Raw genomic sequence first — 16558 nt, forward strand, 5'->3', positions numbered from 1 at the left:
GATGGTGTCAAAGGCAGCGCTGAGGTCGAGGAGGACGAGAATGTTGAGGTTGCCAGCGTCAGAGGAGAGGAGAAGGTCGTTGGTGATTTTGAGGAGAGCAGTTTCAGTACTGTGGTTGGAGCGGAATCCGGATTGGAATGTTTCATACAAGTTATTGGCAGAGAGATGATGTTTGAGTTGAGTGGCTACAGCGCGTTCCAAAACTTTTGACAGAAAGGGTAGGTTGGAGATGGGTCTGAAGTTGTTTAGGGTGTCAGGGTTTAGACCAGGTTTTTTTAGAATGGGGGTAACAGCAGCAATTTTGAGGGAAGGTGGGACGATGCCTGTAGACAGGGAGGAGTTTATTGTTGCAATGATAAGTGGAGAGAGAGCAGGGAGGGAGGCTTTGACAAAGCTGGAGGGGATGGGGTCAAGAGTGCAGGTGGCAGTTTTCATTCCTATGAGGAGTTCAGAGAGGTCAGTAGGAGAGATTGGGGAGAACCGAGACAGGGGATGGCAGGACAAGGGGGGGCAGGTGGTTGGAGGGGGAGCGGGTGCGGCGGTGGTCAAGCTGTTGTAGATGTTGTCAATTTTGCGTTGGAAGAAAGAGAGGAAGGAGATGCAGTTGTCTACTGTGAATGACTGGGTGGTGGTGTTCAGGGGGCGGAGGAGTTTGTTTATTGTCGAGAAGAGTGCTTTTGGGTTTCCGGAGCCAGAGTGGATAATTTGAGAGTAGTAGGCAGAGCGGGCGCGGGAGAGGGCATCTTTGTAGTGTTGTATGTGGTCCTTGTAGGCTTGGGAGTGAACTGTGAGACCCGTTTTATTGCGGAGTCTTTCAAGTTGGCGAGCACGAGTTTTCATCAGGTGGAGTTCAGGGGTAAACCAGGGAGCAGAATGGGTGAAAGAAACTGTTTTGGTTTTTACAGGCGCAAGCTGGTCAAGGCAGGAGGAGAGAGTGTGGTTGTAGTAGTCAGTGAGGTCGGAAGGGGTGTGGAGGTCAATGAAGGGAGAAGTGGACATTTTTTCAGAGAGGGTGGATGAGAATGAGGTAGGTGAAAGAGCGTTTAGCTTACGGAAGTTGATTGTGCGATAATGCCTTGGTGTTGGGGCGGGGATGTTGATGGTCAGAGTGATGGCTAAGTGGTCAGAGAGGGTGAGGTCGGAGCCATAGAGATGGTGCAAATTTAATCCAGTGGAGCAGACAAGGTCCAAAATGTGACCACGGATATGGGTAGGAAAGTCGACATGTTGAGTGAGGTTAAAGCAGGTGAGTAAATCAGTGAAGTCAGTGGTTATTGTGGAGTCAGTGGAGTCCATGTGGATATTGAAATCACCAAGGAGGAGGATTGAGGGGGAGAGGGAACATAGCTGGGTCAGAAAGTAGGAGAAGTCAGACAGGAATGATGGGTGTGGTTTGGGAGGGCGGTAGACGACAGCCATGACTGACTGCGTGTGACCAGAGAGTTTTAAAGCCAGGTGTTCAAATGATGGAGCAGATGAGATGGAGATGAGGTTGGTCTTGATGTCTTGACGGTGGATAACGGCAATTCCACCACCTCGGCCCTCCGAGCGTGGTTTATTGACGTAGGAATATCCATTGGGTGTGGTGAGGTTGAGTGTGTAGTAGTCCAGAGGTTGTTGCCAGGTTTCGGTGAGACAGAGAAAGTCCAGTTTGTTATCCAGGATGTATTCGTTCAGGATGAGGCATTTATTGTTGAGGGACCGGGTGTTGAACAGGGTGAGCTTGATGTTGTTTTGAACAGCAGGGATGAATTCAGGTGATTTAGCCAGGGTTCGTAGGCAAGAGGTGCGATCGTGTGGGTTGCTGTGACCAGGTGCGCTGGGACGAAGAGTGAGAGTGCGCTGAGCCGACCAGAGGACGGGGATGGAGTGACCTGATTGCAAATAAACAAACTTGCGACCGGAGCCACGGTGAATGTACCTGGGTCGTCGGAGGAGTCCATTTGATTTGATGGCAGAGATGCATGATGGGGTGGAGCGGGTATTGAGCAGAAGAAGCCTTGCGGCGGAGTACTTCAGAGCCATGCCAGGCAGGAGCGAAGGGACGAGTACGAGGCCAAGGTCGAGGAGGCAAAGCGGCAAACGCAGCGGCAAACGCAGCGGCAAACGCAGCGGCAAACGACTGCAGCCGCTAATCAAGACCACAGCGGCAAACAAGGCCACAAGGCCACCGGCAAACAAGGCCACGGCCACAATCAACGGGAGCGGGCCTTTCGAATTCCGTATTCCGTACCATCAAAAGCAGATTCCGTTATCCAGCCGGAGAACACGCGGCACGTGCGGGTGTGAAAAGGCAGGACAGGTGTGAGATGTCAGGTCAGAAAGGTAGAAGCAGACCCTGTACATCCATCCAGTCGGAGAAGCGGCGAATATGCAACGCCAGCGTCCTCTCGCAACCGAACCCGGAAACCCGGAAATACAATTTAGTAACATTTTAAATTTAAAACAGTTGTACAATGTTGTTACAAATTTAGTTACAATGTTTAAATACACGAAAATACATAAATGTCCACACTATCAACATTTCTGAAATTGCTTAACTGTAGTTAATGCTTGACTGACTTTTAAAAGTGTGAATCACCAAGACAATATAAGGGGTTAAGCTACCAATGCAGGTTAAATGAACTGCGCTGATGTGTGCGAATCACTTCTTGAAGTTTATTCGGCAGGGGAGGATGGAGTAGAGGGGTATGCAGTCAAAGAAGGTTAATAATACAATTAACTTCTGCACTGTAACAACACAGGGAGATGGTATTTCGGTTTATTTAGGCCGGTTATGGAGATGGTACATGTGGGATTAATTATGCTGCTACGGGACAGATCATATGTGGGTTTAATCAGACCGGTTAGATGCTAAAGGTTAAAAGACTGCCATTTCCAATTCGGTTTCATTATTTCAGCATATGATGGAAGAAACATAACATGTTATGAGAAGAAAGGACATTTTCAACCAAGTAACCAAGCAATCAAAATATCAGATCACCAATTTGGCTTCAGATCAGGTCATTCCACCTTGGACATGCTGCTTCTACTCAGCCAACAATGGATATGAATGAATGAATACCAGACATGAAATCAGGGCCGTCTCTCTGGACATATCTCGTGCTTTCGATAGTCTGGCATCCTGCCTTGCTCTCCAAACTCTCTGCCTATGGCATCCAAGGCCAACTCCACCAAAACATGGTTTACTGACTTCCTCTACCCTCGTAGCCAACGTGTGGCTCTCCACAGAATCCTTTCATCTCCTCTCCCTGTTAAGGCTGGGTGCCCCCAAGGCAGTGTTCTGGGTCCAGTCCTATTCCTGATCTTTATCAATGATCTATCTGACTCTGGAAAATCCTCCTTATCTATTTGCTGATGACTCCAACCTCTGCCGTGACATTCCTCATCCTTCAGACAGGCAGGCTGAAGCTTCTTCCCTCTCTTCAGATCTTAAATAAATAAATAAATCACAAGATGGTCAAACACTTGGAATATGTCTTTCAATCCTGACAAATCTCACACTCTCACCATCCCTCTCTGAAAAAAAAAATCTGGCAACCCCCGCAACCCACCTACTTCCTTAGCAATCCTCTCGAGGAGGTTCGGTCATTCAAATTCCTGGGTCTCACTATCGGCCGCGATCTTTCTTGGGCAAACCACATTTCAACTTGGCTTCCAAAGTCAGCCACTGACTGGGCATCCTCCGTCATGCAAAGTCCTTCCTTGGCACACCTGAACTCATATCCACTTACAAGGCCTTCATCCAGAACCTGATGGAGTAATGCTCTCCCCTCTAGGCTGGCTCCCATGCCTCACATCTTACTCAGCTTACTGCTACGGAAACCAAGGTCTTCAAGATCATTGGAATATCCCACGCTAAAGCTGAGTCTATGAGCTTATCACTTAGCCATTGCAGACAGGCCAGTGGTCTCTCTGTCTTCTCTCGCCTCCTTTCTGGCCTTTCACCCTCTGCTCGTTCCGTGTTTTGTCCCAACCTAGGTTTCTGCAAGGATCTTCTAGTAAAAGTACTTAAATACAGGATCAGTGCTCACCTCCACTCATTTGTTCCTCTTTATTCCAGCCAGTGGAAGGAACTTCCACATCCTCTTCAACCGCATTCCACATCCATCATATACTAGCTCTTAAACGAGCCTCGATCTTGTATACAAAAAAAAAATTCTCATTTTTCCCTCCAGCTCTTCAAGCCAGCTGGTCACCGCCATCTCAGATCAGCCCCAATCCATAACCATTATCTCTGCTTCCCTCGTTAACCCCCCCCCCCCACCCCCCCCCCCCCCTCCCCAACCAAATCCCTCTTAAATTTCTAGTTTTTCCTCCTTGGTGTTACCTTCTCCATTCTTGCGTGTTTTGTGTCCTGTTTTGTCTGCTACGTCCTGATCCATCAGTGTGCTATCTCTTCCATGAGCCTCGACTACGTATACAAGAAGAAAATCATTACTTTGTCATATTAGTGATTCATATTTTCATTTGCCGATTGTACTCGAATAATTGGCATGTACAATTAATCACAACCACCAGTAAAGATCATTTTAAGGTGCCTTGGAGAAGTGAGAATTAAAGTTGTATCAAAGCAGGTGAGAAACTGAGCAAGTGTACGAACCTGACGAGTCCTCCTTGGATGAAGTGAGCCCAAGATTGCTACTACCAGGCTCTATCCTCAAAGATTGTCTGTGGATTAAAAACACAAGAGTTGTATACACAGTGCAGATGCAGAACGTAAAATGTAAGAGTTGTAGTCACAGAATGCGGAATATAAAATATAAGAGTTGTGTACACAGTGAGGAACATAAAATGTAAGAGTTGTGTACACAGAGTGAGGAACATAAAATATAAGAGTTGTATACACAGTGAGGAACATAAAATGTAAGAGCTGTAGTCACAGAATGCGGAACATAAAATATAAGAGTTGTGTACACAGTGAGGAACATAAAATGTAAGAGTTGTGTACACAGAGTGAGGAACATAAAATATAAGAGTTGTATACACAGTGAGGAACATAAAATGTAAGAGTTGTGTACACAGTGAGGAACATAAAATGTAAGAGTTGTGTACACAGAGTGAGGAACATAAAATATAAGAGTTGTATACAAAGTGAGGAACATAAAATGTAAGAGCTGTATACACAGTGAGGAACATAAAATGTAACAGTTGTTTCCACAGTGAGGAACATAAAATGTAAGAGTTGTATTCACAGAGTGAGGAACATAAAATGTAAGAGTTGTGTACACAGTGAGGAACATAAAATGTAAGAGTTGTATTCACAGAGTGAGGACCATAAAATGTAAAAGTTGTATTCACAGAGTGAGGACCATAAAATGTATGAGTTGTAGTCACAGAATGCGGAACATAAAATATAAGAGTTGTATACACAGAGTGAGGAACATAAAATGTAAGACTTGTATCCACAGTGAGAAACATAAAATGTAAGAGTTGTAGTCACAGAATGCGGAACATAAAATGGAAGAGTTGTATACACAGAGTGAGGAACATAAAATGTAAGACTTGTATCCACAGTGAGGAACATAAAATGTAAGAGTTGTAGTCACAGAATGCGGAACATAAAATGGAAGAGTTGTGTACACAGAGTGAGGAACATAAAATGTCAGACTTGTATACACAGTGAGGAACATAAAATGTAAGAGTTGTAGTCACAGAATGCGGAACATAAAATGGAAGAGTTGTATACACAGAGTGAGGAACATAAAATGTAAGACTTGTATACACAGTGAGGAACATAAAATGTAAGAGTTGTATCCACAGAGTGAGGAACATAAAATGTAAGACTTGTATCCACAGTGAGGAACATAAAATGTAAGAGTCGTAGTCACAGAATGCGGAACATAAAATATAAGAGTTGTGTACACAGAGTGAGGAACATAAAATGTAAGAGTTGTATACACAGTGAGGAACATAAAATGTAAGAGGTGAATACAAAGTGAGGAACATAAAATGTAAGAGTTGTATACACAGAGCACAGATGCAGAACATAAAAGGTAAGAGTTTTATTCACAGAGTGAGGAACATAAAATGTAAGAGCTGTATACACAACGAGGAACATAAAATGTAACAGTTGTTTCCACAGTGAGGAACATAAAATGTAAGAGCTGTATACACAGTGAGGACCATAAAATGTAAGAGCTGTATACACAATGAGGAACATAAAATGTAAGAGCTGTATACACAGTGAGGACCATAAAATGTAAAAGCTGTATACACAATGAGGACCATAAAATGTAAGAGCTGTATACACAATGAGGATCATAAAATGTAACAGTTGTTTCCCACAGTGAGGAACATAAAATGTAAGAGCTGTATACACAGTGAGGACCATAAAATGTAACAGTTGTTTCCACAGTGAGGACAATAAAATGTAAGAGTTGTAGTCACAGAATGCGGAACATAAAATATAAGAGTTGTGTACACAGAGTGAGGAACATAAAATGTAAGAGCTGTATACACAATGAGGAACATAAAATGTAACAGTTGTTTCCACAGTGAGGAACATAAAATGTAAGAGCTGTATACACAGTGAGGAACATAAAATGTAAGAGTTGTATACACAGTGAGGAACATAAAATGTAAGAGATGTATACACAGTGAGGAACATAAAATGTAAGAGTTGGATACACAGTGAGGAACATAAAATGTAAGAGTTGTATACACAGTGAGGAACATAAAATGTAAGAGTTGAATACACAGATGCAGAACATAAAAGGTAAGAGTTTTATTCACAGAGTGAGGAACATAAAATGTAAGAGCTGTATCCACAATGAGGAACATAAAATGTAACAGTTGTTTCCACAGTGAGGAACATAAAATGTAAGAGTTGTATACACAGTGAGGAACATAAAATGTAAGAGATGTATACACAGTGAGGAACATAAAATGTAAGAGTTGGATACACAGTGAGGAACATAAAATGTAAGAGTTGTATACACAGTGAGGAACATAAAATGTAAGAGTTGAATACACAGATGCAGAACATAAAAGGTAAGAGTTTTATTCACAGAGTGAGGAACATAAAATGTAAGAGCTGTATCCACAATGAGGACCATAAAATGTAACAGTTGTTTCCACAGTGAGGAACATAAAATGTAAGAGTTGTATACACAGAGTGCAGATGCAGAACATAAAAGGTAAGTTTTATTCAGAGTGAGGAACATAAAATGTAAGAGTTGTGTACACAGTGAGGAACATAAAAGGTAAGAGTTGTGTACACAGTGAGGAACATAAAATGTAGGAGTTGTATACAAAGAGTGAGGAACATAAAAGGTAAGAGTTGTATCCACAAAGTGAGGAACATAAAATGTAAGAGATGTATACACAAAGTGAGGAACATAAAATTTAAGAGTTGTACACACAGAATAAGAAACATAAACTGTAAGAGTTGTGGACACTGGACATAGAGTGCAGAACATAAAATGTAAGAGTTGTATTCACAGAGTGAGGAACATAAAATGTAAGAGTTGTATACACAGAGTGAGGAACATAAAATGTAAGACTTGTATACACAGTGAGGAACATAAAATAAAAGAGTTGTTTCCACAGTGAGGAACATAAAATGTAAGAGTTGTACACACAGTGAGGAACATAAAATGTAAAAGTTGGACTCACAGAGTGAGGAACATAAAATGTAAGAGTTGTATACACAGTGAGGAACATAAAATGTAAGAGTTGTAGTCGCAGAATGCGGAACATAAAATATAAGAGTTGTATTCACAGAGTGAGGAACATAAAATGTAAGTTGTATTCAAAGAGTGAGGAACATAAAATGTAAGAGTTGTGTACACAGAATGTGGAACATAAAATATAAGAGTTGTATTCACAGAGTGAGGAACCTAAACTGTAAGAGTTGTGTACATAGAGTGAGGAACATAAAATGGAAGAGTTGTATGCACAGTGAGGAACATAAAATGTAAGAGTTGTGTACACAGAGTGAGGAACATAAAATGGAAGAGTTGTGTACACAGTGAGGAACGTGAAATGTAAGAGTTGTATACGCAGAGTGCGGAACATAAAATGTAAGAGTTGTGTGCACAGAATGCGGAACATAAAATGTAAGAGTTGTGTACACAGTGAAGAACATAAAATGTAAGAGTTGTACTCACAGAGTGAGGAACATAAAATGTAAGAGTTGTATACACAGAGTGAGGAACATAAAATGTAAGAGTTGTGTACACAGAGTGAAGAACATAAAATGTAAGAGTTGTGTACACAGTGAAGAACATAAAATGTAAGAGTTGTACTCACAGAGTAAGGAACATAAAATGTAAGAGTTGTGTACACAGAGTGAGGAACATAAAATGTAAGAGTTGTATACACAGAGTGAGGAACATAAAATGTAAGAGTTGTATACACAGAGTGAAGAACATAAAATGTAAGAGTTGTGTACACAGAGTGAGGAACATTAAATGTAAGAGTTGTATACACAAAGTGAGGAACATAAAATGTAAGAGTTGTATCCACAGAGTGAGGAACATAAAATGGAAGAGTTGTGTACACAGGGGTCAAAACGAAAAAGAATTTTAAATCAAAATTTGATATTGTGCAGTTCCTGGTGGAACTTTATGCCATCTTTCAGCTGCTTTTGGTGGGAAGTGAGGATTTGTGATGGCGTACCATCAATTTCACTCTAGTTCAAATTGCGCTGACACCAGAGGCCTGCAGCCTAAAGCCTGAATCCTGAGGCCGACAAGTACTGTCACTTTCACTAGGTCCATGATGCCTTTCGGCTCCAACCTATCGGTATTTGATGATCCTTTAAACAGTCGCTTTGGTTGCTTTACACAATATGGAAAACTTTTAGGGAGGGCATGGCGATTGTGAATATGACACTTCCGAATAATGTCTTGAGCTTACCATAGCACCAAAATGGCGGAAGTATGACTTTTTTAAGGTTACAATTGTGGGTGGTGTCAGGCCAGCAGTCCAACGAATGTGTATAGAGCAGACATGCATACATACATACAAACACTTGCTCCATTATACATACATGAGCATCATCATCTCCTACTATCTAGGCCAAACTGCAACTACATTTGTTCAACAATAAGAGCTTGGCATGCTAGCATCTTCCTTCTTTTGATCGCTTTTTTTTTTTTTTACAGGATCTAAGCCTTGTAGTGGAGCTGCCACACACACAAATACACGATACACAATGTAGGTCTGTGAAGATAAGCCACACAATGCCACTGGGTTTAGGGGAAGTGCCATCATTTCCCAGGGCATTCGGGGTAGCAGCGATGCCACAACAACGGCCTTTTACGGGACTTTTACAATGGCCTTTTTATGTGCTATTCACCTTTTACATGCTTTCCTCATTGGAAAACATTCCCCATCAGAATCGACCATGGTCAACCTGACAGCATCACCTTTGGACCAGGCAGTGTTATTTTCAGATTGTCCGGCAGGATGGTGCATAAGTAGCACACTTACCTTTGAGCTGTCCGAGTGTGAGTTTGATTCCCGACCCGACTGGAAACTGTCGGATCGGTGCTTCGCAGGCAGAGTGTTGGACCACAAGGTGCGCAAGGTGCATACTCAGGAATGATTAAATCCATAGTATATTGCTGAGAAGGTGTGTGAGGGTGGCAGTTAAAAGGTACATACTTGTAGTTATCATCTTCCACAAACTTCTGCAGCTCCTCAATGTACTGAACTGAATGAAGGTACTTCTGCACATGAGGAAGCTGCTGCAGGTGCTCTGTGGTTATTGGAGTGAGAGTGAGAGGGACAGAGAGAGAGTGAGAGTGAGAGTGAGAGTGAGAGAGAGACAGAGAGACAGTGAGAGACAGTGAGAGACAGTGAGAGACAGTGAGAGACAGTGAGAGACAGTGAGAGACAGTGAGAGACAGTGAGAGACAGTGAGAGACAGTGAGAGACAGTGAGAGACAGTGAGAGAGAGACAGAGACAGAGAGAGAGAGAGAGAGAGAGAGAGAGAGAGACAGAGACAGAGAGAGAGAGAGAGAGAGAGAGAGAGAGAGAGAGAGAAACATTGGAATGTGTGGGTTCAGACCCAACTAGGGCAACTCTAAACCTCTAACGGTTTGGATTCTAAACTTCAAGAAACTGAGCTAGTCTTAGGAGACTACCATTGGATTCTCAGTTTAAAACATTGATGGCTTGCTCATGACCTTCAGGAATGGGGTAGTCTTTGTTCCTTCACTGGTAAGATCTATATTCGAGGCAAATCTACATTTTGTAGCATTTACAGGGCCTCTCTCTACACTAATCACAGCCTGGACCCTTACTCCAACACATGCTCAATCCTCACTGTTTTATATGTTGGAGGTAGGAATTTCCATCAGCTCTTACACAGTGGTGAACTTTCAGATTTTGTGACAAATCTTTTTGAATCCGTAATCGATATTCCGACGTCTTCCCACAAACTCAGTCGTCAAACTGCATCCCCAGTACATAAAAGCATAGTGCAAACAAAATCGTTGGAAGAGCAGTGAGGAATGGAGCATGATTATACCAGAGCTGTCCGATCTAGATTTGAGTCCTAGAGGAATGGAATCCAACTACAAACTGCCATCTGATAAAACATTCACAGACGGCGTGCTGCATTGTAGAGCATGCCATCTATCGGGGCGTTCAAAAGGTCAAATATCAAAAATGCAATTACGGCACATTTTAAAAGATTTTTTAATGAAACTTTGTACAGTAAGTTATTTTGCAACGTTGCTTCAAACAACGTCGTTTTGCTAGAATGTCACTAACCAATAGGGGAACACGTAGAACGTTGTGACGTTTCCATACAACAGCGTTGGTTCCCGGCAGTGCGCCTCATTTTTTTGACTTTCCTCCTTCCCGCACAGAATTAGCAACGACTTGCGTTGGCGGACAACCAGAAAACCAGAAAATGGTGTACCATCACATACAAGAACACCATACAGTTCGTGAAAGTGCCAAACTTAGTGCACAAGCTGTGTGTGCATACTGGGAGAAAGCACGAATTCCAGTGCAGAGTAGATTCCTGTGAGCGCCAACTTTTGAAGTTGTATGATGCCGACAAACTGGTAAAGAAAAATAGAACCAAGACATTCGAAAACTATAGAGTGAAGGAGCAGATGTTCAAAGATGATCTTCAATCCCTCTTCGATATCTCACCAAATGATGCGCTTGAGAAAATGACGAATGAAGAAGACAAAGCATTCCTTGCCATGCAGCGTGAGAATCCCTCAAGTTCACGTATGGGATCTGTGGACAACACTCTGGCAGTGAAGGAGAACAGAAAGCGTATCAGGCTTGAGAACGAAGATAAAAGAAAGAAGAAACATGCTGCTGAGACTCTAACAGCAATGCAATTTGTTCCATCAACATCGGCTGTGGTTGATGATGAGTCTGAGATTGAAAGCTCCGATTCAGGGGACAATGAATTCAAACTCCAAAGTCCATCTTCTGCCAAACAGCTTCCAAACTTTCCATGACACTGACCATGAATGAAGAGCAGAAGCAATTTGTGTTGAGAGTTGTGAAACTTCATCGTGAAAACTTTCCAGTGTCAACCAAAGCCACCTTGTCAAAGAAGTAGGCAATGTTTTGAAACACAAGTTTCTGAAAACAATGTTACGTAAAATCATTCAAATTATGTGTATTCTGATGTTTACTTTGTTTTAATTGTTCTGATAGATTTGTTTTATCGTCTCTGATAGATATTTTATATTTTCTGATGGATGATTTATTTTTTCCGATAAATGATTTATTGTCAAATTAATACATGAATGTTTAATCTACTGTTTTGTTTTTAATCTTAATTTGACTATATGAATGAACATTGAACTTATTTATTGAACATACATGTACATTGTACAATGGTACATTGTACATAATTGTACACCACACCTTGCCTATGCCATCTCCAGGCGCTGCATATCGTCATTGCCGGGCACCGAAGGGGGCTCCGCAGTGACGCACGCTGAAAGGGAGTACTCAGTTTTCACTCTCGGCAGTGACGCACGCTGAAAGGGAATACTCAGTTTTCACTCTAGTTGTTGAACACCGCTCCTTGCCTATGCCATCTCCAGGCATTGCAAATCGTCATTGCCGGGCACCGAAGGGGGCTCGGCAGTGACGCATGCTGAAAGAGAGTACTCAGTTTTCACTCTGGTTGTTTGTTTTCTTGTTTGTTTTCTTGTTTGTTTGTTTGTTTGTTTTCTTGCTTTCTTTCTTGTTTGTTTGTCCGGGCGATATCTCAGCCATCCTTCGAGCTAGGAAGCTGAAATTTCGGCACAATAGTGAGCAAGACCTTTGTCAAAAACAGTATTTTTTGTTTTTTGATTAATCAATTCATTGAGGAGTTATTTAATTATTAGCGATTAATTAAGTACTTATTTATTTAATCAAATTTCCTTTCTCTTCTGACCATTAACTCAGGCACCTTTTGAGTTAGGAAGCTGATATTTGGACATGCCAATGACCAGGTGATTTGGCTGCAAAGGCTATTTTTGATTTATTAATTAATCAATTAATCGATTAATTATTTAATTATTTGATTAATGACAATTTTTTTATTTTTTTTAGGTTACAGATTCTGATGAAATGGTGGTGGTTTATGTGTTCTCTGACCGAATTGATTAATAATTTAATTTTTTATGATTATTATTTATTTATTTTCATTATTAATCATTTATTTATCTTCTTTCTCATTTGGCCAATATCTCAGGCACCTTTTGAGCTCAGAAGCTAATATTTGGACATGAGACCAAGTGATGTGGCTATCAAGGATATTTTTGATTTATTGATTAATCAATTATTAATTAATCAATTAATCGATTAATTATTTAATTATTTGATTAATGACCAAAATTTTTTTTTTTTTTAAGTTGCAGATTGTGATGAAATGGTGGTGGTTTATGTGTTCTCTGACTGAATTGATTAATAATTTAAAAAAATTATGATTATTATTTATTTATTTTCTTTATTAATCATTTATTTATTTTCTTTCTCATTTGGCCAATATCTCAGGCACCTTTTGAGCTCGGAAGCTAATATTTGGACATGAATGACCAAGTGATGTGGCTATCAAGGATATTTTTGATTTATTGATCAATCAATTAATCAATTAATTATTTAATTATTCGATTAATTACTAAAAAAAAAACATTTTTTGTTTCAGTTACAGATTCTGATGAAATGGTGGTGGTTTATGTGTTCTGTGACCGAATTGATTAATAATTCAATTTTTTCATGATTATTATTTATTTATTTTCATTATTAATCATTTATTTATTTTCTTTCTCATTTGGCCAATATCTCAGGCACCTTTTGAGCTGGGAAGCTAATATTTGGACATGACAGTGACCAAGTGATGTGGCTATCAAGGATATTTTTGATTTATTGATTAATCATTTAATCGCTTAATTATTTATTGATTATTTGATTAATTATTTATTGATCAATCAATCAATTATTTAATTTTTTATTAATGACTTATTTAATTAAATCTCTAAAAGATACATCTTCGGATGAAGCACCAGTGGTTTAGTTATGCTATTAGCCAATTGATTAAAAAAATATTTTGTGATAATCTTTTATTGATTTTAATTATACAATTAATCAATCAATTAGCGGACACCTCTCCCTCCCAATGCAGCCTCAATGAGCTGCACTGCGGTATTGCCGGGCGCCAGAGGCGCCCCGGCAATGCCGCGCTGTAGGATATTTAATTATTTGGCATGGGGGCGGTGTACTTTGAATGTATTTGTACTTGTTGTACACCGCTCCTTTCCTATGCCATCTCCAGGCATTGCAAATCGTCACTGCCAGGCACCGAAGGGGGCTCGGCAGTGACGCACGCTTAAAGGGAGTACTCAGTTTTCACTCTGGTTGTTTGTTTGTTTTCTTTCTTTCTTGTTTGTTTGTTTGTTTGTTTGTCCGGGCGATATCTCAGCCATCCTTTGAGCTAGGAAGCTGAAATGTTGGCACAATAGTGAGCAAGTCCTTTGTCAAAAACGGTATTTTTTGTTTTTTGATTAATCAATTAATTGAGGAATTATTTAATTATTAGCGATTAATTAAGTACTTATTTAATTCATCAAATTTCCTTTCTCTTCTGACCATCAACTCAGGCACCTTTTGAGTTAGGAAGCTGATATTTGGACATGCCAATGACCAGGTGATTTGGCTGCAAAGACTATTTTTGATTTATTAATTAATCAATTAATCAATTAATCGATTAATTATTTAATTATTCGATTAATGACTAAAAATTTTATTTTTTTTAAGTTACAGATTCTGATGAAATGGTGGTGGTTTATGTGTTCTCTGACCGAATTGATTAATAATTAAATTTTTTAATGATTATTATTTATTTATTTTCATTATTAATCATTTATTTATTGTACACCGCTCCTTTCCTATGCCATCTCCAGGCATTGCAAATCGTCATTGCTGGGCACCGAAGGGGGCTCGGCAGTGACGCACGCTGAAAGAGAGTACTCAGTTTTCACTCTGGTTTCTTGTTTGTTGTACACCGCACCTTTCCTATGCCATCTCCAGGCATTGCAAATCGTCATTGCTGGGCACCGAAGGGGGCTCGGCAGTGACGCACGCTGAAAGAGAGTACTCAGTTTTCACTCTGGTTGTTTTCTTGTTGTACACCGCTCCTTTCCTATGCCATCTCCAGGCATTGCAAATCGTCATTGCCGGGCACCAAAGGGGGCTCGGCAGTGACGCACGCTGAAAGAGAGTACTCAGTTTTCACTCTGGTTGTTTGTTTGTTTTCTTTCTTGGTTGTCCGGGCGATATCTCAGCCATCCTTAGAGCTAGGAAGCTGAAATTTCGGCACAGTCGTGAGCAAGTCCTTTGTCAAATACGGTATTTTTTGTTTTTTGAATAATCAATTAATTGAGGAGTTATTTAATTATTAGCGTTTAATTAAGTACTTATTTAATTAATTAAATTTCATTTCTCTTCTGACCATTATTAACTCAGGCACCTTTTGAGTTAGGAAGCTGATTTTTGGACATGCCAATGACCAGGTGATTTGGCTGCAAAGGATATTTTTGATTTATTAATTAATCAATTAATCGATTAATTATTTAATTCGATTAATGACCCAAAAAAAATTTTTTTTTAAGTTACAGATTCTGATGAAATAGTGGTAGTTTATGTGTTCTCTGACCAAATTGATTACCAATTTAATTTTTTTATGATTATTATTTATTTATTTTCATTATTAATCATTTATTTATTTTCTTTCTCATTTGGCCAATATCTCAGGCACCTTTTGAGCTGGGAAGCTAATATTTGGACATAAGTGACCAAGTGATGTGGCTATCAAGGATATTTTTGATTTATTGATTAATCATTTCATCTATTAATTATTTATTGATTAATCGATTAATTATTTATTGAGTAATCAATTAATTATTTAATTTTTTATAAATGACTTATTTAATTAAATTTCTAAAAGATACATCTTCGGATGAAGCACTAGTGGTTTAGTTATGCGATTAGCCAATTGATTATGAAAATATTTTGTGATAATCTTTTATTGATTTTAATTATACAATTAATCAATCAATTAGTGTACACCTCTCCCTCCCAATGCAGCCTTAATGAGCTGCACTGCGGTATTGCCGGGCGCCGGTGGCGCCCCGGCAATGCCGCGCTGCAGCATATTTAATTATTTGGCATGGGGGCGGTGTACTTTGAATGTATCTGTACTTGTTGTACACCGCTCCTTTCCTATGCCATCTCCAGGCATTGCAAATCGTCATTGCCGGGCACCAAAGGGGGCTCGGCAGTGACGCACGCTGAAAGAGAGTACTCAGTTTTCACTCTGGTTGTTTTCTTGCTTTCTTTCTTGGTTGTCCGGACGATATCTCAGCCATCCTTTGAGCTAGGAAGCTGAAATTTCGGCACAGTAGTGAGCAAGTCCTTTGTCAAATACGGTATTTTTTGTTTTTTGAATAATCAATTAATTGAGGAGTTATTTAATTATTAGCGTTTAATTAAGTACTTATTTAATTAATTAAATTTCATTTCTCTTCTGACCATTATTAACTCAGGCACCTTTTGAGTTAGGAAGCTGATATTTGGACATGCCAATGACCAGGTGATTTGGCTGCAAAGGATATTTTTGATTTATTAATTAATCAATTAATCGATTAATTATTTAATTATTCGATTAATGACAAAAAAAATTTTTTTTTTAAAGTTACAGATTCTGATGAAATAGTGGTAGTTTATGTGTTCTCTGACCAAATTGATTAATAATTTAATTTTTTTATGATTATTATTTATTTATTTTCATTATTAATCATTTATTTATTTTCTTTCTCATTTGGCCAATATCTCAGGCACCTTTTGAGCTGGGAAGCTAATATTTGGACATGAGTGACCAAGTGATGTGGCTATCAAGGATATTTTTGATTTATTGATTAATCATTTCATCTATTAAGTATTTATTGATTAATCGATTAATTATTTATTGAGTAATCAATTAATTATTTAATTTTTTATAAATGACTTATTTAATTAAATTTCTAAAAGATACATCTTCGGATGAAGCACTACTGGTTTAGTTATGCGATTAGCCAATTGATT

The 16558-nt window shown here is 39.5% G+C and overlaps 1 protein-coding gene across 7 annotated transcripts in view; it reads right to left on the reverse strand.

Annotated features, from left to right (window-relative positions):
• LOC137433159 (ras-specific guanine nucleotide-releasing factor RalGPS2) overlaps positions 1 to 16558 on the reverse strand; it is a 262715-nt gene that overhangs the window by 34525 nt on the left and 211632 nt on the right. For all 7 annotated transcript variants that reach the window (XM_078783628.1, XM_078783629.1, XM_078783631.1 and 4 more), the window contains 2 exons: positions 9613 to 9706; positions 4604 to 4671 (listed from right to left, as the gene is read on the reverse strand). In XM_078783628.1, coding sequence (XP_078639754.1) covers positions 4604 to 4671; positions 9613 to 9706 — 162 coding nt within the window. The remainder of the gene's footprint in view (positions 1 to 4603; positions 4672 to 9612; positions 9707 to 16558) is intronic.

Source organism: Myxine glutinosa, chromosome 8 (genome assembly GCF_964187855.1).
Source record: "Myxine glutinosa chromosome 8, kmMyxGlut1.1, whole genome shotgun sequence".
NCBI classification, from domain to species: Eukaryota; Metazoa; Chordata; class Myxini; order Myxiniformes; family Myxinidae; genus Myxine; species Myxine glutinosa.